This window comes from Neopsephotus bourkii, unplaced genomic scaffold (assembly GCF_033783945.1).
Source record: "Neopsephotus bourkii isolate Nb327-2 ecotype Australia unplaced genomic scaffold, CSIRO-AGI_Nbou_v1 NB_741, whole genome shotgun sequence".
Taxonomy (NCBI): Eukaryota; Metazoa; Chordata; class Aves; order Psittaciformes; family Psittacidae; genus Neopsephotus; species Neopsephotus bourkii.
Window position 1 is genome coordinate 2989208 of NW_026901239.1, and position 24143 is coordinate 3013350.

The 24143-nt window shown below is 38.9% G+C and overlaps 1 protein-coding gene across 1 annotated transcript in view; it reads left to right on the top strand.

Annotated features, from left to right (window-relative positions):
• Positions 1-24143, top strand: part of PRSS12 (serine protease 12) — a 44833-nt gene that overhangs the window by 11624 nt on the left and 9066 nt on the right. The window contains exons 4-11 of the mRNA XM_061354712.1: positions 793-943; positions 4649-4827; positions 5486-5627; positions 6641-6837; positions 9658-9799; positions 11190-11395; positions 12037-12115; positions 18568-18690. Of these exons, the coding sequence (XP_061210696.1) occupies positions 793-943; positions 4649-4827; positions 5486-5627; positions 6641-6837; positions 9658-9799; positions 11190-11395; positions 12037-12115; positions 18568-18690 (1219 nt within the window). The remainder of the gene's footprint in view (positions 1-792; positions 944-4648; positions 4828-5485; positions 5628-6640; positions 6838-9657; positions 9800-11189; positions 11396-12036; positions 12116-18567; positions 18691-24143) is intronic.

A 24143-nucleotide genomic window follows, 5' to 3' on the forward strand; every position in this document is an offset into this window, starting at 1 on the left:
TTTTTTTTTAAAGCCAAGAAATAGATGAAATAGTAGCATTAATTGCTTGGAAGGCCTACCAAAAAAAAAAAAAAACCAAAAAAAATTTAATCACATTTTAAATCATTCAGATGTTAGATATGATGAAACTTTAAAATGACCTTTTAAATAATATAGCAATGATTTTCCATATGGTTTTAAGCTGCTGCATTATTATAACTTTATGCAGAAGTGATGCTTTCAAGACAATTTCTTGCTGGACCAGAAAAGGGCTAAGGGTTTGAAAAGACCAAAACCCAAACCGTATCTCAGAAACAGGAAGGGAATAAATTAAAGTGAGTCTCCACGGTCAATGAGATTTCACTGCTCTGACTGGAATTACCAAAGAAATGAGAAAACGTGAAGATAAATTTCTCCTTCTGCGGTAATGAAAGAATTTGGGCCTCTTAACTTCAGATTTTACCCTCTGGGACCCAGCCTATACAGAGCCAATTTTGCTCCTACTGGTAGAAATGCAGCTGTAACTGATTGATTGTAGTATTTGGCCTTACAGCCCTAAGTATCTGTGAACATTCTTACCCTTAAGTAACTCAAGATCAGTATGGGTACTTGTCTGTAACCATAATATTCTTCAGCTACCGAAGACTGGCAGTAGGAGAACTCTTTTTTTTTTCAGGTTTTCCATCTTAAAAGAAAAAGAAGTGTGGTTCTTGAGGGATGTCAGAGAAACAATTAAGTGATCTTTTTTCTTTACTATTAGGATAAAATTTGGGGAAGAAATAACCTTTTCCTATATTCTATGTTTGATCACAGTCCCTGTCTTTACTCCAATCCGGCTGGCTGGTGGGAACAACACTCATGAAGGAAGAGTAGAAGTCTATCATTCTGGCCAGTGGGGGACTGTCTGTGACGATCAGTGGGATGACGCAGATGCTGAAGTTGTCTGTCGGCAGCTTGGCCTTGGGTTTGTTCTATTACATATTTTCTCCTCCAGCAGCAAAGCAGGAGAGTTAGTCAAACACAGAGCTTGGAGCTGTCAAAAGATGCTCCTTTAAAATTGCACTAATACTTTGAAGCAGTAACTAAGTTTATTTACAGAAGGTTCAGGCACGGCACCGTTACTTTCAATTCCCTGGAACTCTGATTTATAGAAGGCAGTTTTCAGTGTCAGTCAGGGGCAATTTGTCTGTAAATCAGACAAAAGATGCTAACTTTTTAGTGAATACACACTACAATTTCAGTAAACTTTCATTCAAAAACTGTAGGTGAAATAAAGCAAGCTCCTTTGATTATAAAAATCCTTACATGCATTTTACTCAGAATTCTAACAGCCTCCGTGCTTTGGAGTAAGAGCACTGCTTTGAAAGAAAGGATATGTTTTTTGGCATGCCTGTGAGAATCTGTCAAGATTTGTCTAAGTCACAAGTCTCTCAAGATTGTCACTTTGCACATACTGAGTAGAGATCAGTTTGAACTTTTGACAATTAAAACTTGTCAGTGCTTCTGTCTAACTAAGCATGGTCCATGATAGAGTCATAGCAGCTGGACAGGATTTTCTTGCTCCTCTCTGGGGAGCAAGGAAAAAAATCACCCTCCGGGGGTGATTTTGATACCACACAGAAGATGAGTATTCAGTATTTGAGGAAAGAAGCTTTAGAAGTGGAAGGCAAAGAGGAGAACTGCTGTATCAGAGAGGAATAAGATGGTGACAACTGGGATGAAACGCCATATGGGTTGAAGAGGGGATGAACTAGGAGTAAGATACTAAGATGTGCCCTAAGAAGGACAAGGGAATTATATCTGAGACAGACTGGAGGAAAACAAAGCAGGTAAGTGCAAAGGAGACTGGAACAGAACTCTTCTGTTGCTGCTGGGATTATGATGAATTAAAAGAAGTGGCACTGAAGGTAGGAAGTTCTGTGGCATTAGATGGTGGCCCCTAGAGTGTACTTATTTTGTAACGTGCCTCGGAGGCCTTGGACTGCTGACGCCATCCAAATTAGCTCAAAAGGACAAGTATAGTGCAGTACTCCAAAAGTTCCTAGATCTCCTGGTGAGCTATATGGGAATCTACATGCTCCTCTGATACCAGATTTTCGTTTTCCTCTGGTTTATTTTATACTATATTCCTATATCCCCTGGTTTATTGTATACTATATTTCTATATTCCTGTACATTTTCAATTGGGAATACCAAACAGGAAATCTGATCATTTTACTGCCTTTTTCTGCTTCTGAATTGAGCCACTATTAATAAGTTTGGTGATTTACTAAGCTACGCTTTACATTTCTGTATGCTAATGACAAGTGGCATGCTCTTAATCTGCCTCCTTACTTATTATACTAAAATATCTGATTACTTATTTTTAATGTTCATGAGCTGCTGTTCTGAGAAGCTTCTAGTTTGATTCGTTTTTCTGAGTAAATAAATAGTATTAAGATGGTGCTAAGTTTTTTTGAAATATATATAGACATTTACAGAATTTCTCAAGTAACAGACATGTCTTGACAAATATGCTCACTATGTGAAATAGAATTTTACCAACAGTGGCAGCAGACCACTTATGAAGCAATAAAAGTGATTGAAACTTAAATACTGTTAATCAGTCTGGAAATGTGCTTCAAATTGTAAAAGTAAAGCATCTCAGTAAGTAGCTTCCCACACCCTTTGAGCTTTTACTTTTTTAATAAATTCTTTTTTTTTTTAAATTCTTGACATTGATGAAAGAAAAAAGTTACCAGTTCAAGATATGTCAGTATATTATTTGGAATTAGGAAGATAATTCAGAAGGTAATATCTAAAAATCTCTCAAGAAGAAGGAACTAACTTTAGACTGAAGCTACATGTTCAGCTAAAATGTTTCCTGCTGAGTGCTGGAGGATGTTTTTGATTTGCTTACCTGCTTCTTTGAAGCAATTGGAGACTGTAACTCTCCACTGAGTAAGATTACTTGCTTTCTGATATTTTCCAAGTTCTCTGTCATTTGAATAAGGCATCTGGTTATCAAAGGAAGAGTTTGAAAAATAACAGTACCTTTCCAAGATATTAGCTTGAAAGTATTAAAACCAAATTGATTTAAAAAAATGAAAATACAAAACACAGGTTATTTCATATACCTTTCTTGGATGCTTTTATTTACTGAGCACTATCATCTATACAATCTCTACCACGAGTTTCCACATCCTTCCTTTTTATAGAACTTTTTTCCTGATCCTAATTTAATTTTCATAAGGTTCTTATTTCTGGGTTTTTTTTTTACCATACCCATTTACTCTTTATTAAGAATTTGCATGATTGCCAACTGTAAATTTAGCATTCTTTTCCAAAAAAAAAAAAAAAAAAAAGATAAAAAAGAGCAAGGGGTTGTTACATATTTACACAAAGCACTAGAAATGAAATCCAAATCTATGTAAATCCATACACGGATTAATGAGTCAGTGCCTTAAAAACTTGGAACACCTCCAACTTACATTTAAAACAAAATAATTCACAGCAGCGTACTACTCTGACACACAGTTGCAAAAGCCAGTTAAGAGTCTGAATGATCACATCTCAAAACAAAATAGTCAATAGCTGTCATGCTTTCAATATAAGCTGAACATACCATTCCTGTTAGGTATTATGTGGTAAGATACAGCTGGTAGTGGAAAACTCTTTAAAGTAAACAAATAAGTAGTACAGAGCCGTGTATCCAAACTGTACGTTAATTAATTTAAACTAACCCTTTAGATAGGTAATTCATTATAGTAAAAAAAAAAAAAATAAAAAAAAATACATAGATATTTTAATCTTAAAATTCGAAAAGACAACAGATACTGAGAATACTTCTATAAAAACTTGACTGGATATGTGAACAGAGAAACTATTGAATAGAAAGAAAACAAACCATGTGAAAAAACATTTACATATGAAAGACGTGGTATCTTAAACAGCACTAGAAATATCCTGATAGATCATCAAGTCTTAAACACTGTGTAATTTCTGTGATGCTGAAACAATAGAGCATTTTCAATTTACACAGATTTTTGTGTGCAAAATCCTCTATGCTGACATAAAAAGTGTAATACACACAAGGCTGGCCACTGGTCTGCTTTCTGTTCTTGTTGCTATCCCTGACTGTCAAGTTATGACAGTCAAGTTACTTGAGATCTCCCTGCTGTGATTTTTCCATGACTAAATGGGGAACAATCACTTCTATCTGCCTCGTCTGGGTATCTGAGATTTGATTAATGTGCTTTAAGGGCAAGAGATGAAAGTCACTGTAAAATATATATATTGGATTATTTTACTACATATAAACATTAAATGAAAATTAAAATTAGAATCCTCATACCCAAGATGTACATCAGTAATCTCTTTTGAAAGTTATGCTTAAAGGACAGAAAGGAAAATGTCATAGATACAAAACAACAGAAATTGATATTCTAAACATGTTGAAATCATGGAAGTGTGGAAACAGTATCTTTAAGTCACTCTGTTAGCTCCAGCTGAGACCGAAGTTGACTGCAGAACCACAAGCACTGCATCGGGCAATGCGGGCTGCATTGATCCAGGTATTCAGGCAGTTTCCTTGATATTTTAGAAGTTGGATTTGTAACATTTTAGCTCTTCCTGCTGAGTCCCATCTCTTCAGCTTTCTTGAGCTTGAGGGTTCGTTACATTTTGACAGGGGTGTTGCCAAGGCATGGAGCCACGCTTACTTTGGAGAAGGCTCAGGCCCCGTGCTACTGGATGAAATGCAGTGCACAGGAAATGAACTATCCATAGAGCAGTGTCCAAAAAGCTCCTGGCGAGAACACAACTGTGACCACAAAGAAGATGCTGGTGTTTCCTGCACACCTCTCACAGGTACTTTAATTACCAATAATCACCTAGGAAAACAGAGACAAATGCAGAGTTCACAGCTCTGGAAAGAGAATTTTGAAAGTTTGCTGATGCATAGAATCCCACAGTAATAAAGTGTGCTGGCAGTATCAAAACGAATCAACTATGGAAAATTTGGGTATGGCTATTTTACAATACAAAACCCCTCATTATTCAGCACAAAGCCTTGGTTCCTCAGTAATACACTAATCGTTACTTACTATGTGAGGGATGCCTTAAACGTGTATGACATCTACTAGTGGCAGTTAGTATTTCAGCATAAAAGCAATGGGAAATAACAGAATATATAAAGAAAAATATAAGGTGTTTACAAAGCAAATTCACATAATCAGAGCACACTCCTGTGGACTTGGCATGTAATAAGGGTTTAGGAGACCGGTATCTTGTGCTAGTTCTCTTGCACTTGAGCAACTGCATTATGCAATACTTCACAGCTGTCTGGCTTTATGTCATGTCTCAGCTTGTCATTAAATGACACCTAGTGATCAGCACTAGGTGTAGTAGTCTAATATTTTGATCACATGCAGTAAACGCAATGTTACTAATTTTGGCTTAGAACAATAACTGGACCCAAGAAAAACTGATTCTTGTTTCTGTTTTTCCTTAATTGTTAATGACACAGATGGTGCATTAAGACTAGCAAGTGGGAAAGGCAGTCATGAGGGACGCCTGGAGGTCTATTATACTGGGCAGTGGGGCACAATCTGCGATGATGGGTGGACAGAGCTGAATACACAAGTGGTTTGCCGGCAGCTTGGATTTAAGTAAGATTACTTGATATTAGATGTATGACTCTTTGACTTGGTAATGATGACAAACATTTAAATGAACCCTGCACTATACAAGAGTCTGTTTCTTTAACATTAGCTGAGTGCTTCATAGAAACTACTGAGTTAAAATCCCTTAAAGCCTACTTTCATCAAAGAGGTATTATGGCCTTAGTTTAGGTAGAAGAAAAAGCTTCAACTGAGCTTGTGATTCAGCAGCCTCTATTCACTGATCTCCTTCCAGTCATCCTTTTGGCTGAGATGTTATATGTATATGTATATGTTATAGAGATATGCATATGTTATAGAGGTATGCATATGTTATGCATATGTTATAGAGAAAAACTGATTTGTTCTATTTCGCCTGTAAAAATTTGATTCTCCAAAATCTTTCCTTGTTGAACAGTAATTGCAAATCACAGACACTTTCAAGGTGTAATTCCTTCTGGAACTAGCACAGAAAACCCGCAGTCTGGCGGTGTAACACTGATATGTATTGAGAAGCATATTTCAGAGAAAATCTCATTAGAGTTTCACGCATTCACTCTTCACTACTTTTCTACTGGCTGTGGCTAAAGATACACTCTTGCGAGATGATTGGTGTCTTGCCTTCAGATTATAAGAGCTCACATTCAAAGAAGAATTTTGTCTCATTTTGCTCAGACTCTGGCATTTAAGTGTATATATAATACTAAGAACATGCTTTAAGTCTGAAAAGTCAGTGATTCAGCCGTATGCTTGGTTGAAGGGAGGTCTTAATCAAAGGTATTACACTCACAAGTTTGTATTAATGTAATGGTAATTTCTTAAAAAAAAACATCACCAAGGAAGCAACATGGTGCTCCCATTGAATGTAATGCTGACTGAACCTATTCTGTCATAGTTAAAAGTATTTACTGGTACTAGAGAAACCTTTATTTCTTCAGAAATAAATAATTTTCTTTCTAGTGCTTAAGTATGACTTCTCATCCGATCACTGTGGACCAAAACGTTACCTATATGTTATGCAGGTATGGAAAACGTGCCCCAGAGAGCTACTCAGAAGGAAGCTCTGGGCCCATCTGGTTAGATGATGTCAGCTGCTCAGGGAAGGAGACAAACCTCTTGCAATGCTCATGGAGAGAGTGGGGAAAACATGACTGCAACCATCACGAGGACGTCAGACTTATTTGCCATCCAGATAATGACAACCATAAGCTCACACTTGGTAAGGCACCTCTTTGTTAAAGTCACAGCATAAGTATCGTGGTGGGTGCAGATTTGAGAAAAGCATAGTATACTTAAAGACGCTCAAAGCTAATATTTGGCAGATGTGTGTAAAGAAGGGAAAGTAAAAAAAGCTCACTTTTCTCCCGAATCAAGCTTTGTTTAAAGGAACATAGACAGCCAGAGCATTAAAGATGAACACAAATTTGTAAGCTAACAAAGTCAGATTCCAGAGATTTCAGTACTCATTAGATTTTAGACCTATTCAGCAGTTCCTAATGGTATACCTCATTTCACTCAACACTCTCTAAGTTCTAAGTAACTCTCTCATGCTATCAAAAGTTGAAGACATACACTAGCACTGAGGAATATAATCAGTAGTATATCTGCCTTACATTCAAGTAATCTGATAAAAGAGGTATGGAAAAAGAGGGTAAGTTCAAAGAAAGCAAAAAGGAAGGGTGAGAAGCATGAAATTATTTCTGTATGAGTATTGCCTATCATTTATATTGTGCTTGGGTAAGTGGGCTAATTATATACTGGCACTGTAGAATAAAATATACGCAAGTGAACGCCAAAGATTCCCAAGTCCACATGTAATAATTAAATAAGGATTCTGGATATCAGATATGCACAGTACAAATTACAAGAGAACAGGGGTTGCTCAGTGATTTTAAGAAGTTTCATTTTTAAAATTTACTGCCTACGAAGTTTGTAACTTGTCAGCAGGTAGCCTTTTACAAAATCATTGATGACAGTCTTCAATTTACTCGAGTATATTTTAGTTGAGTCTGAATTTAGAATGATAACTAGTGGAGTTAGAGCCACAGCTTCTACTGAAATGCAATGGATTTGTACACCCAGGTTCCTGAAGTTCTCTGGAAATTACAGACTGGAGGTCTATCCTGCAAACTAAGGCATGGATTCACTGCAAGACACTGCCAACTGTTGTAACAACAATCAGCACTTCCACATGTACTTTTCTGGTCTTCCTCTCTTTATAGTCTTTTTCTTTATAACCTTTTGACCCCTCACAATCCAATGAATGCTTTATGTTGCAGTACAGTTCCATTATGTGTAGATGATGTCAAATCATCTTTGGTAGACAGAATTATCTCAGACCAAATGTAACAGGAATTCGAATGGCTGTTGTCTTTACAAACGTGAACCATCTGTGCTGCTTTGTTAAAACTCCTAAAAAAGATAATCTTATCTGAAGGAGGTCTGGTTCAGTTAAATGCATCCATATGTTAACATTCTCACACACATTCATCATTACAAGAAAGTTTTAAGAATTTCATGATCATAAGTTATATGCTTCTAGCTGGGTAATCATCTTGTTCCAGAGTAACACATAATTTCAACAACAAAATGAAGACAGTGAATCTGACATTTCCTATGAGACTTCTGATTGGAAAGTGGACAAAGACTGTTGCTACCATTTACTTTCCAGCATTTGAAAAAGCCCTCTAGGGATGACCTGAGGAGATATGGACATTAAGAAATGTTAAGGAAAAGTGAAATAGAATACACTACAATAACTACAACACTTGTTTACTATGTAAGATCATAACAATGTAGCTAAACAGAAAGTTGTTGAAGTTAATTCATGTAGATGTCTTGAACAGTATGAGCTCCAGTATAAACAACATGCTTTAAATAACATTTGAAGCAAAGAGACTTTAATTTTTTTTTCAAATCTTTCCTTTTTTAATTAATTAATTAGGTTAGATTTAACTAGCTGTGATCCAGAATAAGGTTTGGTATACAAAAGTTACTCATACCCTAAATGAATCTGAATTGAATAGCAAACACAAATGTCTCAAAATACTGCTTTATTTAAGAGCATAGTTAAGTAATTTCTTATCCTAACTGATTTAGAAAAGATTAGAAACAGGTTAGAAGAATGAAGAACAGTCTTTCCAACTATTCTGAAAAGAAACTCTCATTAGTATATTAAGGATTGTAAAGTATGACGTATTAGAAGATTTAGAAGGTGATTCTCACTTAAACATTATAAAGAGGCGTCAAAGGAATTTGTAACTGTTTTAAGGCTACTTGCATTGCTCGCCTGCTACAAAGGAGTTTTAAAGTAAGAAAGAATCCAGTTAGTACTTTGCCCAATGATTCAAAATTTAACTACAAGCCAAGCACCGAGTGAATGTCTGACTAATCCACATTAGTGGGATTTTGTATCATGAACATATCTGAATAAACAAACAATTTAAATTGATTAGAAAATAATCACCTACTAAGCTAGAATAACATGCTGTAGAACATGATGCTGTCACACAAAAGATGCTATAGAACAGCACGCGTGACTGTAAGTAATCACTTCAGTGCAATGCTGCTGCCCTTTTTCACTGAGATAGAGGTTAAGATAAGTGATAGCAACCAGTTTGAGAATGTATTTATGGATTGAGATACAGTTAAATTCACCCACATAAAGTTCCTGCAAGGAAAGCCTGTCCAGCTTGTATAGGCATCATATTAAAGATACAATAGGTGTTTGCTGCCTTTAGCGGTAGAATTGCTCTGTGCCCATGGTGGTCAAATTCTGATCCATGTCACCTATTTGCACAAAATGGAGGAACCAGATGAACTATTAAGTTCAAAATAGAGCACTATTTTGTATTTGTCTTGCAATTCATACAAACTAATATCTTTTGCCGGCCAGAAAATATATGACTACTGTAACAGCTGTTATTAGGCTTGTCAAACATAAACATTGTTTGACCCTGTAAACTGAATGTGATGAAAATGACTGAAAATACTAGTTCTTGCTTTTGTTGTTCTAAGTTGACAGCAATAATTTTTCCAGGTCCCCCCATCAGGTTGATGGATGGTGAGAATAAGAAGGAAGGACGTGTAGAGATTTTTATCAATGGACAGTGGGGCACAATTTGTGATGATGGATGGTCTGATAAGGATGCAGCTGTGGTCTGTCGACAGCTTGGCTACAAGTAAGAGAACCCATTAAACTGTTTCTCAAGTTACCCATTTGCTGTATCTAAAAATGTTAATTTCTGCAACCAAGTATCACCAACATACACCTTTCAAAATGGCATTTAGAAAAGTGTATTTATACTAGTCAGATAAGAAGTTGTAAGGATATGTCTGCAAAAGAAGTATTCATTAACTAGCATAATTGGGAAAATAATTTTAATATCCAAAGGCACATCACAGTCTGGCAACTGAAGTGCAAGTTAATGATAGTTATTACGTATTCTTTCAGAAGGTAAATATGCTGGGTACCTAAGACCAGTAAAGATACAACAACAATAGGGCAAATTTATAAATAGCAAAACTAATATGAGATGAAAAATATCCAGAGTGCTAGTGGATACAACAGGAAAGCAGTGAAATGTCTTGAGTTTGTCAAGAAATCTAAGCTTAAGAAATACAAATCATGTTATCTGTTTGCTGTATCTCACAAAGTAAAGTTTGTGCAAGCAAATATCCTCAAATTATGAATGAACGCATAATTATGAATGAACGCATCTTTTTAAAATTGCCTGGTATTTGTTTAGTAAAGCATATTTATAAGTCATAGTAGACTATGGCTTCCAAATTACAAAATTTGACCTTACATGTTCCACTGAATCATTCGTTTAGTCTACTTCATCCTCAGCCTCTTTGGCTTTTTACATATCTCCCTCAGGTGATTAAATGCAAACCACTTTATGTTCTTAAATCACTGCAAGGACAGTGTTGGAATTCTCAGTGATTCTCAGAATGGGGGATTAAGATTATAGGTTACAACAGAGCACGTGTTCCCCGAATAACTAGGGAAAGACAACATTTTAGAAATCTAAAATCAGGTTCCAGAAACTGGGAGGGCTTGTCGGAAACACTGTGTCTCGGTGACCCTATGTCTAGAGAGTTGCATTCCACAAACCTGACTTTGCAGTTACGTGCACTTATGAGCTGGAATTGCTTCTGGGCCTTGAAGTTCCTGATGGAATCAGAAAAGAAGAAATTATTTTTAGCATTCACAGATGCTGATTTTATATCCAGATTACAAAGATCATGAAAAAGCAGCTTTCACATATTTTGGTTTATAAATATTTGTAATGCTGTCGCAATGAAAATACTTCGCATCGTGCCTTCTAACTGGATACGTAAAGCACTTTATAAACATTAATGAACTGCAGCAATTTTGTTGCACTTACTTTTCTTCTACGTACCAGTGTAATGGAGACAATGAGAACAAAAGTTGTCATCAAGTGAATCAGTGACAGGACTTGGAATGAAATCTCCATGTCTTTCACTACTCACTGAAATGTTTTGGTTGAGTAAAATGTAGTATAACACCTCAAAATGTTTAATAAAAAATATATATTATATTTCCAGAGGTCCGGCTAGAGCAAGGACAATGGCTTACTTTGGGGAAGGCAAAGGCCCAATTCACGTGGATAATGTGAAATGTACAGGAAATGAGAGATCCTTGGCAGACTGCATTAAAGAAAACATTGGGACTCACAACTGCCGCCACAGTGAGGATGCAGGAGTGATCTGTGACCACCTAAGCAAGAAGGCCCTAGGGAACAGCAATAAAGGTGAAGCCCCATTGTGAGTGGAAGACCAACAGGTTAGGATGGAGAACTGTCACGGTAGGAAGGGACAGATGTAAACAATCCCACATCACAGAGCAAACAATTATATGAAAAGAAATACAGGCACAGAAATGCTGGGAAATTCTCTCTGCTTACACTCTATGATCTTACCCCTGTGCCAGGTGAATAAAGGTATCATAAAGACCATGCAAATGATATGGGGTACTTCTCTGCGACAGTTTACAGCAGCCATATTTCTTAAGTTGTATATGGGACATGAAAATGCAAAAACCTAGGCAGTTACTTTAAACTGTGTGTTACTTTAAACAGCTGAGGACCGAGACATACGTGGTATGATGTGAAGTACTCTATAAAAAATCCTACACTTGAGAAGCCGAGCACAAATGTGTAAACTGCTCTGTGATTACAGTAATAAAAAACCCCAAAAAAGTCAGCTACAAAGAATTTCTAAGAGAAATTATCACAGAATTCAGTGTATATTCCCCAAGTAAAATTTGTTTCTTAAAAACTCCTGTGAAGCACAGAATAACTTCAGCCTTTGTGGTTGCTTTTTAGTTAATTCTCATTAAAGACTGACTACTTTTCCTTTTGAGTTTAATGCTATGTCTCACTTTCTGGTTTAGATTCTCTTGCTTCTGTGTGTGGATTGAGGTTACTACATCGTCGACAAAAGCGAATAATTGGTGGGAAAAATTCTTTACGGTAAATAATTTGTAAAACCAAATAATTTTGAATATAAAGCTTCTAAAACATGTATTTGCAATAAGCAGCTTGCCTAATTTATGTTTTATTGTAGGCTTGTGGGTTTTCTCTTCAGAGCAAATTTGGTAGAAAATTAAAAAATATTCACTGATAAATACTTGCAGCATTTGGTTAAGACCTTTAAGTGTTTATGGGTTTAGTCCTTGATTGGGTTGAATTTATTACTTTCAAAAAAGCCAGTTTACTTTTTTTTTAAAGGATATCTTGATATCAGGTTGTGAATGAAGAGAGCTTTGAATGTGGCAGAAATGTCAGAAAAGGACCTGGGGGTATTGGTTGATGAGAAACTGAACAGGAGGGAGCAGTGTGCGCTTGCAGCCCATAAAGCCAATTGTATCTTGGGCTGCATCAAAAGGAGCGTGACCAGCAGGTCAAAGGAGGTGATCCTGCCCCTCTACTCTGCTCTTGTAAGACCTCACTTGGCATACTGTGTACAGTTCTGGTGTCCTCAACATAAAAAGGACATGGAACTGTTGGAACAAGTCCAGAGGAGGGCCACGAGGATCATCAGGGGCTGGAGCACTTCCTGTATGAAGATAGAGATGAATCAAGATCAGAGCATCCCGACACGTAGGAAGGCAAGGAAGAGGGTCAGGAGGCCTGCGTGGCTAAATAGGGAATTGCTGGGTATGCTAAAGTGGAAGAGGAGAGTTTACAGGTCATGGAAGGAAGGGCTGGCCACTTGGGAGGAATATAAGGCTGCTGCTAGAGGATGTAGGAAAGCAGCTAGGATGACTAAGGCCTCATTGGAATTAAAGCTGGCGAGAAGGGTCAAGGACAGCAGAAAGAGCTTTTGCAAATACATGGCAGATAAAACTAACACCAGAGGCAATGTAGGTCCGCTGATGAACGGGACGGGTGCCCTGGTGACAGAAGATACAGAGATGGCAGAGTTACTGAATGCCTTCTTTGTCTCTGTCTACTCTGCTGGAGGCAGTCCTGAAGAGCCCTGTACCGCTGAGACCTCAGATGAAGATAGGTCAATGGAGCGGCCTGCCTTAGTTGATGAGGAATGGGTTAGAGACCAGTTGAGCAATCTGGACATCCATAAATCCATGGGTCCAGATGAGATGCACCCGCGGGTGCTGAGGGAACTGGCGGAGGTCATTGCTAGACCGCTCTCCATCATCTTTACCAAGTCTTGGGAAACGGGAGAGGTGCCTGAGGACTGGAGGAAAGCAAATGTCACTCCCGTCTTCAAAAAGGGCAAGAAGGAGGACTCGGGTAACTATAGACCCGTCAGCCTCACCTCCATCCCTGGGAAAGTGATGGAACACCTTATCCTTGGTGCCATCTTAAGGCATATCAAGGATAAGAGGGTTATGAGGGGCAGTCAACATGGCTTCACCAAGGGGAAGTCATGCTTGACCAATCTCGTAGCCTTTTATGAGGAAATAACACGGTGGATGGATGATGGCAGAGCGGTGGATGTGGTCTACCTTGACTTTAGCAAAGCGTTTGACACAGTCTCCCACAGCATCCTTGCAGCTAAATTGAGGAAGTGTGGTCTGGATGATCGGGTAGTGAGGTGGACTGTGAACTGGCTGAAGGAGAGAAGCCAGAGAGTTGTAGTCTATGGGGCGGAGTCTAGTTGGAGGCCTGTATCTAGTGGAGTGCCTCAAGGGTCGGTACTGGGACCAGTATTATTTAATATATTCATCAATGATTTAGATGAGGGAATTGAGTGTACTATCAGCAAGTTTGCTGATGACACTAAGCTGGGAGGGGTGGCTGACACGCCAGAAGGCTGTGCTGCCATCCAGAGAGACCTGGACAGGCTGGAGAGTTGGGCAGGGAATAACTTGATGAAATATAACAAGGGAAAGTGTAGAGTCCTGCATCTGGGCAGGAACAACCCCAGGTTCCAGTATAGGTTGGGGAACGACCTGTTAGAGAGCAGTGTAGGGGAGGGGGACCTGGGGGTCCTAGTGGACGACAGGGTGACCATGAGCCGACACTGTGCCCTTGTGGCCAAGAAGGCCAATGGCATCCTGGGGTGTATTAGAAGGGGGGTGGTTAGTAGGTCGAGAGAGGTCCTCCTTCCCCTCTACTCTGCCCTGGTGAGACCTCATCTGGAATATTGTGTCCAGTTCTGGGCCCCTCAGTTCAAGAAGGACAGGGACCTGCTGGAGAGAGTCCAGCGCAGGGCAACTAAGATGATTAAGGGAGTGGAGCATCTCCCTTATGAGGAAAGACTGAGGGAGCTGGGTCTCTATAGTTTGGAGGAGATTGAGGGGTGACCTTATTAGTGTATATAAATATATAAAGGGGGAGTGTCACGAGGATGGAGCCAGGCTCTTCTCAGTGGCAAACAATGATAGGACAAGGGGCAATGGGTACAAACTGGAACACAAGAGGTTCCACTTAAACTTGAGAAGAAACTTCTTCTCAGTGAGGGTGACAGAACACTGGAACAGGCTGCCCAGGGAGGTTGTGGAGACATTCAAAACCCGCCTGGACACGTTCCTGTGTAACCTTATCTAGGTGTTCCTGCTCCGGCAGGGGGATTGGACTAGATGATCTTTTGAGGTCCCTTCCAACCTCTAACATACTGTGATACTGTGATAGGCTGAGAAAGTTGGGGGTGTTCAGCTTGGAGAAGAAAAGGCTGCATGGAGACCTCATAGCAGCCTTCCAGTATATGAAGGGGGCCTATAGGGATGCTGGGGATGGACTCTTCATTAGGGACTGTAGTGATAGGACAAGGGGTAATGGGTTAAAACTTAAACAGGGGAAGTTTAGATTGGATATAAGGAAGAAATTCTTTACTGTGAGGGTGGTGAGGCACTGTAATAGGTTGCTCAGGGAAGCTGTCAATGCTCCATCACTGGTGGTGTTCAAGGCCAGGTTGGACAGAGCCTTGGGTGAGATGGTTTAGTGTGAGGTGTCCCTGCCCGTGGCAGGGGGGTTGGAACTTGATAATCTTAAGGTCCTTTCCAACCCTAACTATTCTATGATTCTGTGGTTCTATGTATTACAAGAAAAGGCTTGGTGTCCTGTGTACGGCTTTACAGTTAATTTTCTCCTTCTTAATAGCTCATGTACTGATGTAGCAGCATTTGAGCATTTGAAGGTCTTGGATATCCTTTGGATACCTTTGAAACCTGCCTGCTGCTTTTGCTGGGAATTAGCATGTTGCCACAAATACAGCATGTGTTTTACCCATGGCCATACCACCTTGAGAATGCTTTGTTTCATCTGATCTTGAAAGTTAAGCAGGGTTAGGCTTGGGTATTGTCTCAGGTTAAATGATGATCTAAGAGGACCACCAAGAGATTTTTCCCAAGACTTGACAGTCATGAGTGGCAGGGTCTTATGGGAGTGTGGGGATCTTATGGGCAAGCACCTGGGCCAGTGGGCCCTTCCAGTGCTTTGGAATTTCACCCCTGAACAGTGTGAAATCCAGAAAAATTAGCAGAACAGTTAGACAAGGTGTGCTGTTGTCCTGGCAATACCAGAGAGGGACAAATTACCACGATGTGCTGGGGCTTGGCCTGCACCTACAGAGCGCCTCTGGAAAAAAATGTCTCTGGATCTGATGACAAAGCAAGAGAAAACACAGCTACTCAACCCCCAAGCACAGCAGCTACACCAACCTCAGTGGCAGACACTGCAGCCATTCCAGTCTCAGTGATAGACACTGCAGCTGAACCAAAGGATCAATCCATGCCAATATCAGTTGCCCCTATAAGCAAGGGGAAGAGCAAATGAGAGCCACAAACAGCAACCCGTGCTGTGAAGAAAGATGAAGATCCAGTGTGTCTACTAGAGGGGATGGCATCTGAACAAGAGTTATTACTAGAGGAAATAGAGGAAGAAGAGGTAACTTCTCGATCCCAGACCTCGACCAAGCTGTGGAATACACAAAAAAGTTCAGCCATCTTCCAGCCGAGCACATCATCATGGGATGATGGGATAATGGGGCCAACACTCACGAACTAGAATGCAGGGAAGCCAAGCAGCTGGGATCCCTTGCTAGGGAAGGGGGAATTGACAAAGCAATTGCAAAAGCGAAAAGAGCCCTTAGCCTTTGGAGGTGGCTCTTAGCAGCTGTGAAAGAAAGGTATCCCTGCAAGGAAGATGTTATGTGTCTCTCAGACAAGTGGACCATGATAGAGAGAGGCATCCAGCCCCTGAGGGAATTAGCCATTCTAGAGATGATCTGTTGTAGGCTGGATGCTGGGAACACACCCGTAGATCCAGATGAAGTTGAATGTTATGCGACCCATGTGGTGGAAACTTACAGGGAGTGCGCCATCATCATATGCCCACTCACTGGCATCAATGACATGGAGTGAGGCAGCATCACCAACAGTGGATGAAGTGAGTCGGCAACTCCGAGAATTCAGAGACAATCTCACGCCTTCCATCATTTCAGCTGCAGAAAAACTCCTGACCCAGGAGTTCAAACAACTGAGAGACAGTCTATCCAGTTCCCAATGTGTACCAACCCATCTCTCAGCTATTAACAGAAGGCACTCTACTGCCTGAGAGAGAAAATACAGGAGATACACACCACGGGACACCCTATAATTTTATCTGCGGGATCATAAAGAAGACATTAGAAAGTGGGAATAAAAACCTACCTCAGTTCTGGAGGAACGGGTGCGTGAATTGAAGAGGAATACAATGCTTAAGGATGATCCTCCCAGGAAAGTTGCTGCTCCAGTCTTCAGTGAGCAGCTTCCCAGATGGAGTGGAAGAGCTGATTTTACCACGACACTTGGGTATAATTCACTGGCCAAGACCTAGTTTCCTTCACAAAATAAGCCTCAATGATGACGTGGCTATGATCCAAGCTTTTTGTTAACATTTGTTCTTAGCTTTTAATAATATATTTACATTTAGTTGATACAAACGTATTAACTGAATACTGCAGCTACTACTACTAAATGCTATGATAGGAAGTACAAGTTTTATATCTTAACAGCTGTGAGTAACCACAGAAAAATACATATTCACAGAAACTTACAAAAGGATTTGTAAAAAATACAGTTTTCATTACATGCCATTGTGCGACCTATTTCAAAATACATTCACAGCATCAATCAATTCATTTAAAAAGAAGACACTGCCAGAGTGAACTTGTCTCTAAGTGAACAGGAACAAGAGGGAGCCCAGAAAAACATTTAATGCAAACAGAGTAAAGTAGGATTACTTAGCTTAGTAAAGAGACAAACGAGAAAAATAAACAACACATTGCACTGAAAAAGAAGATTGAGAATTACTGTCTCAGAATATGTGTACAAAGAATCCTGGATGAAATGAAATGGTGACAAAATAGTGGATTGCACAATTAAGTTGGAGCAGAAACTTGATCTCATAGTAAATAAGCACAGGGACATCAGATGAAGCAAAAAGGTGAGAGAACTCTAACAGTGCACTTAGAAAGGCTTCATGATTAGAAAAAGGGACATACAAAGGGACAAGCTTCGCAAGAAGTCTTTAAGACAAAGAACAGAATACTTACCAGGAAATCCAAAACTGCCTGATTTGCCCCATTTTGGAAAGACGTATTAAACCCCACCTTCCAAAACTAAAGGTGTCTAAATTGTGATATGCTTTATGGAAAGTAAGTTCCTTCACTTCCTTTAAAACATATGGCACTGGCAACCTTGGACAGGATGCTGGGTAGGAGCAGTTCTTGCTCCAGCATAACTATTCAGGTTGACAGTAGTCAAGAAACACCTAAGCCTACCTTATTTTTGGATGTTGCTGTTGCTTACAGGTGCATCTTTCTCCCTCTCCCTTCTCTCTGATTCTGTATTTTACTAATTAATAAAATGGTGAAAAATAATATATCCTGTCTTCATAGGCCTGCAAATATGTATCCCAGATCTACTATACAAACCAGATGATTACAGGCTGAAAAGATGTGCTACTCTACTACTTGTGGTTTCTACAGTTGCTTTAGACCTTTTTGTTTGCCATCTTCCCTTTTCAAACAGCTCAGAAGCAACAAAGATACTAACGCAAACAGGGAAGGATGCTAGATTAAGCTTTTCAAGAAATTCCCTTCTTTCCTCAAAAACTGACAGGAAATTTCTTGTTTATTGACTTGGATGGTATTTGGTGAGGAACCCATAGAATGTATTTTTGGCATGATGAATGCAATCTGAGAAGGGACAAATAAAGTATTTGACAGGGGGATGAAGCACTCAGAGTGATGGATGCCCAAAGAATCTGTAAAGTAATCATGCCCATTGTTAACTGGAATTCTAAATACTGCAGGAATGTAAAAGTATTCTCAACTGTTACTCCGTAAGTAACACAGTCTGCAAGCTGTGGCAGTCAAAGAAACTAAATGGGATTTACACTCAAAGTGACTGACAAGCTACCTTACTTTTTTTCCATTGCTGTACCCTGAATGGAATGTCTTATGTCCTCTGTAGGGGTGGATGGCCATGGCAGGTTGCACTCCGACTGAAAACTTCTCATGGTGATGGAAGACTCTTGTGTGGTGCTACTCTTATCAGCAGCTGCTGGGTCCTCACTGCTGCACATTGCTTTAAAAGGTAGCTCTCTCTTCAATATTGAAGTGTATTTTCACACTCATTGTTCTGAGTATAGGCAAAAACATTCCAGTTCAAGCCCACCGAAAACTGTTCCATAGAGCTGGCACTTGGTGTAAACAAGAACTACCAAGCAACCTCTTTTCCCTCCAAATATAAACAAACAAAATCCCTAATACACTGGAATCCTTTTGGATGTCATCTAGTATTTTAAGCTTTCAACAGCAATTATTTCATTTGAATCCTTACAAAAGGCTGCAGTACAGGCTCGAATAAAAGCATAGAATGGCACTGCAGTTTTGAGGATATTGGCTAGGATTTGCTCAAGTGGCCTGCAAATGTTTTAACTTTGAGACTTTCCTTTTCCACACTAATAACTGAAAAGAAAGTCAGATGCACTTTTGCTTGAATGGATAGTGTTATATTTGCTCACAGCCAGATGTACATCTTTTCATTTCGTGTTTCATGAAAATCACTAAGGGCTTTTCTTGGTAATATTTCAAGGGGAAATGGTCAAAGTTGGTAAAATTTCTGCCTACTTCAAATGATTTCCCAGTTGTTTCTGTAAAACTAGGAAAGAACTTCAGTTGTTAACCAATGAAATTTATAGACAGTGTCCTCGTATTGCCCTGTTCATCATCTCCATAGTGGATGATTGCATTGAAGGATGCAACTTAAGCTCTTGAGAAAACCTTTGAATATGGCCTGAAAACAAGACCGTATTTTTGTATTCTGGTTTTAACTCAAAGATCCTTCTCAAGGAAAGGAAAAGGGATGTCACAGGAAGCCAGTTATGTTTTCCATGTGCAAGTCAAGATCTTACTTACGGAACTCTTCAGTAGTGATTTCACAAAGTTTGTTGAAACAACTTAGTATCTACTGTGCTGTGCTGCTGCAGCTGCAGTGCTTTCCTACAGGAAGCACTCCCCACAAAATACATTATTTGTTCTTCCCAATGGCTTGCTTATGTAGCTGGAGCCTCAAGTCACTTCTGAATGTGCTGCCAAAGCATGCCCCTTTTGGATACTTTGCTGAACACCCACATGATGGGCAGCAGCATGGCTGGAGCATTGTATACCATAGTACTTCCAGAGCAGTGCAGTCACTTGTGGGTCTGTTACAGGCTACCCTCAAACTGTTATATGTGCTCTCAGGGACCAACGTATTGTTTTGCCCCTGATACTGCATTTAAAACTGTGCAACCTAGATCTAAGCATGCAACTCCAAGAGCCTGTGGATGGTGGTTTCAATGTTTAGCGTGAAAGAGAGAAATTATCTTGCTCAAAGCTGACATTGGACAGACTGGGCTGAACTTCCTAATGATGTCAGGGTGATTTTAAAGGGGCTAGGTTTCCAAGGGCTGTCTACAGATCAGGCACTTTCATCACATATTTTTCAGAGACAGACAAAAGAAAGGACAGTATACCATTTCTCATATCCTGGAAACTGGAACACTGCTTAAATAACAAAAGTGAGCTTATCTGCACTATGGATAAAAATTAAATACAGTTTTATGCATGATAATTAGAATTGTTTGCCAGTACTGTAGAAACATTACTGTAATTTCAAAGACATAATTTAAGATCAAAAATTACTTGAAGCTATTTTTCCTTGTATAATCCCCCCATCTAATTACTACGTTTTGTCCTGAGTGGCTCTGACAGCTATAGGGAATTCGCAGGTCTATACACCAAAAGAATATTAACTTTGGATAATTTGAAATATTAACCATAGGAAAAAAAAAGGTAAATTATAATGACCATGATGTCAATTGAGGCAATACGATATTACATGAATATTGTACTGTTCTAATAATGTAACTCTTTTTTAGGTGCTTCTTTATACATCCCTGAATGTTCAGGTATACTTCAACATGGTCCTGGCAATTTAATTTGAGAATTAGGGACCCTGGGGCACAGCGGAACCAAATTACTAGTGAGACACCAGAAACCAAAGTAGATACCAGATTTAAAGTTCAGTTTTCTCAAATTTAGCATGAATGGTGAGATGAATTCAGATGTGCCTTCAGTATCAGTACATTTCTTGACTGGAATGATATTAGCAGGATGATATTAGCATGGTGGCATTACTTATCCACCTTCCAGTTGGCTGGGCAATAAACCTTCTAGAAGGTGCTAAGGTCAACATTTCTAGGCTGTACTAGAGCTTCAAGGCATGCTCAGCCATCCAACAAAAGGGTAATACCCTGGAAGCTATACCATTTGCCATACATGAAGCGCTGCCAGACTCCTCCTCTGCTTCTGCTCTTCAAATGTGATGTGTGTGTGATGGTTCTCTGCCATTTTGAAGGTGACTTCTAAATAAGGAAGACTGGAGAGCCCTGAGACACTTTGCCTTTGTACTGATGCTCTAATAGAGTACTTCTACATTTGGCTTACACCAGCTACTACAGGGGAAGAAATACAATTGTCTGCAGATGAAAAAATCAGTTTAAGAAAGCCTGATGTGTATGAATGTGCACAGAAATATGGCAAATCTGTGCAAAGCCCACTCATTAAGATTCTCACAAGAAGCCTTGTAGCTATTAAGGTTTTATACATTTGCATGAGAAGCAGCACTTCTCATTCTATTAAATGTTTTAAATCAGTACTTTTAGTTAAGATAAGCTTTCCTCAATCTCCTTTCTTTATTATTCTACTCTAAATGACCATCATCCATAACACAGAAAAACAGCAGGTACCTGTTAAATGGAACACTATTCCTTTTGTCAAAATTAAGGATGCAATATTAAATAGAAGCAGCAAGTTTTCTACTGGACTGCCTGATAAATGGCTGACAAGAGAGCCCTCATTATCAATAGTCAGAAACAACTTCCCCTTCATGCTTAGGGTTACAAATCAAAATATCAAGTACAAATCTATTTCCTGCGATTATTACATTAGTTTAGGAAGGAAGCGTGTTCATTTCTCATCTAAGTTACAAACACTTAACACTTTTGTGACTCTGTTGTACTCTTGACTTCCATGAGGTTTAAGAGCAGAAAACAAAACCCCATAACAACAACAACAAAACCCTAACCCTCCCCCCCGCCACTCCCCTAGTCCCTTCTCCCCTTCAAATTGCATTAAAGATAATGGATACACAATATGGTAAATCCCTGATGCTGATGTTGTGAGTAAGACCTATAAACTAAAATGCAGAGGCACATTAAAAAAAACCAACAACAAACGAAAATTCCTCCAAAAACCCCAGGAAACCATGCAAAGTTACCTTTTTTGACTTGAGAGCCAGACTCCTAATCCACCACTGCGAAGTACTATTATTGTGCTTGTTTCTATACACAAACCATGTATGTCAGTGTACAGACTGGTTAACTTGGGCAAATATGTACTGAAGGTAAAAAAACTTTCATAATCCAGAAGGTATCAGCATAGCACTTATATGTGGTTTGCTGCACACAGCCAAAAGTGTATCTGTAAATTACAAGAGAGTATTTTCAGTGACCTTTTAGATCAGATTGGCAGATTATGCCAGTCAAATATATATATATAGCTAAAGACCTTGTACATTTGTATTCCAATATGACACTCAGATGTGTATCACACCTTGTTAAAATATCACTTTCAAAGATCATATCTAGCAATACATTCTAGGGCACAGAATCCTACTGATGATAGCTTTCAAAGGCAATGAGATTAACAGTTACAAACTATCACTGCAGCAAAAATTATTAAATATTTAATGTAGCTTAACTGGCAAAGAAAACAGAATAATTTTACTCAACATACTGGACTTGACTGCTGTACCGTTTTGATTCATAAGTGGAGCACATTGTGCGGTTATGAAATCTGAGCAGAAAAATGTATCTGACATCACTAACTAAAACAACTCTTCTGTTTACTTTAGTGGGGATTTTGCATGTAAGAGTAATTCAAATAAAAATAACACAGCCGTTTACTGCAATAGTAACTAAAGTTTTTTTGGGACTGTTCTTTTTCTAATTTACTCTGGGGAAAATAGATCTTACATAGGTGGCTCATGCATCAGCCAAGATGACAAACCATCTTGGCCTGGGCAAAACACTGAAGAAGTACTTTGTTGGCTGTATAACACATCCCAATGTGTACTACACTTTTTTTGTTCTGAGCATTACATCTGTTCTATAAATAGATTTTGTATAAAGTGAAAGTCTACTTGATACTGCACATCCTGACCATTCAGCTGCCTGCCTCCATACTGACCTTGCCCACTTTGGAGAGGGGTATAGGCTGTCAGTGTGTAAAACATTCTGTAGTTGGGTTTGTTTTATTCCCCTGTTTTGCAAATTTCACAGAGGACCAATGCATTGATTGGCTTACACAAAAAGAATGAGCTACCAGAGTATGCCACTTTGGTTTTCACAGGGTATTCAAACTGCTGTCTATACCATGCTTTCTGTCAAACGATCAACATTAAGGTTACTTCCACAAAAAAGATGGCCACAGTGGTCAATACACTTGCCCTCATTTGGCATTTTCTCCTGCTTGCAACCAATTCAGAAACCTTTATGTCGTATCTCTGATAAATGCACCATCTATGAGGTTATATAGCCTCCATGTGAAGAGAGAAATGACCATTTAATACATATAAATATTGAACTGCAGATGCAGTGTTCTGTAGAACACAAGATTAAACTAAGGAATCAGGTTAATTTCTCTACTGAAATTTTCCATAGCTAGAGGAATAAAAAATACTTTCACCCTGTACTTTTTATATTTATATAAAAATACGTTTCTAACTCTAAATGCTATGGTTTTGCTAAAGCATTACTGGAAATCTTTTGCATGTGGCCAGGAAAATTTGCTTTCAAGTCTATCTATATGTAAACATGATAAATTAAATTCATAATTATAGTTTCTAAAAATTCCCAGAAACAATAGCAAGTAAAGTCATAAAACCTATTCAGTACAAACTGGTATTGATATGTACCAAGTGTTTTATTGTAAAGATGCACAATGTATTCATAAAAAGGCATCTTCACAGAAATGCTACTCAAATAAATCTGTGTTAAGTAATGCCTATACTGTACAGTATTTTAACGTACTAAAGATGCATGTAGCCTTATGGCCTTATGCCTTTCTCTACTAAGGAAAGCCAAACAGGTGGCAGAAAAAAAAAAACCAAACCAAAAAAGAAACACACTAAAGGTCTCAGATCAGACCACAGCGCTGTTTTCTAGTCAGTGCCAGAATACTTTTACTGGCTCCCACATCACAGCTCAGAGTAACAATAATATAAGTTAAACTGATAATAGTATACTAAGTGTCTTGGCAAAGTACAGTAAGATTAGCCTTTTCTCATGTAAAGAAGTGTGGCAAAGACCCAGGAGGGGATTCATTAGTGTCAGAGAAGAAATTCTTGGGCAAGGATTTGACAGACTATCTACACAGGTGCAGGACTTAGCTAAGATTTCCCTGATGTCACCTCAGATAGCCAAATACAGATGGATATGTATC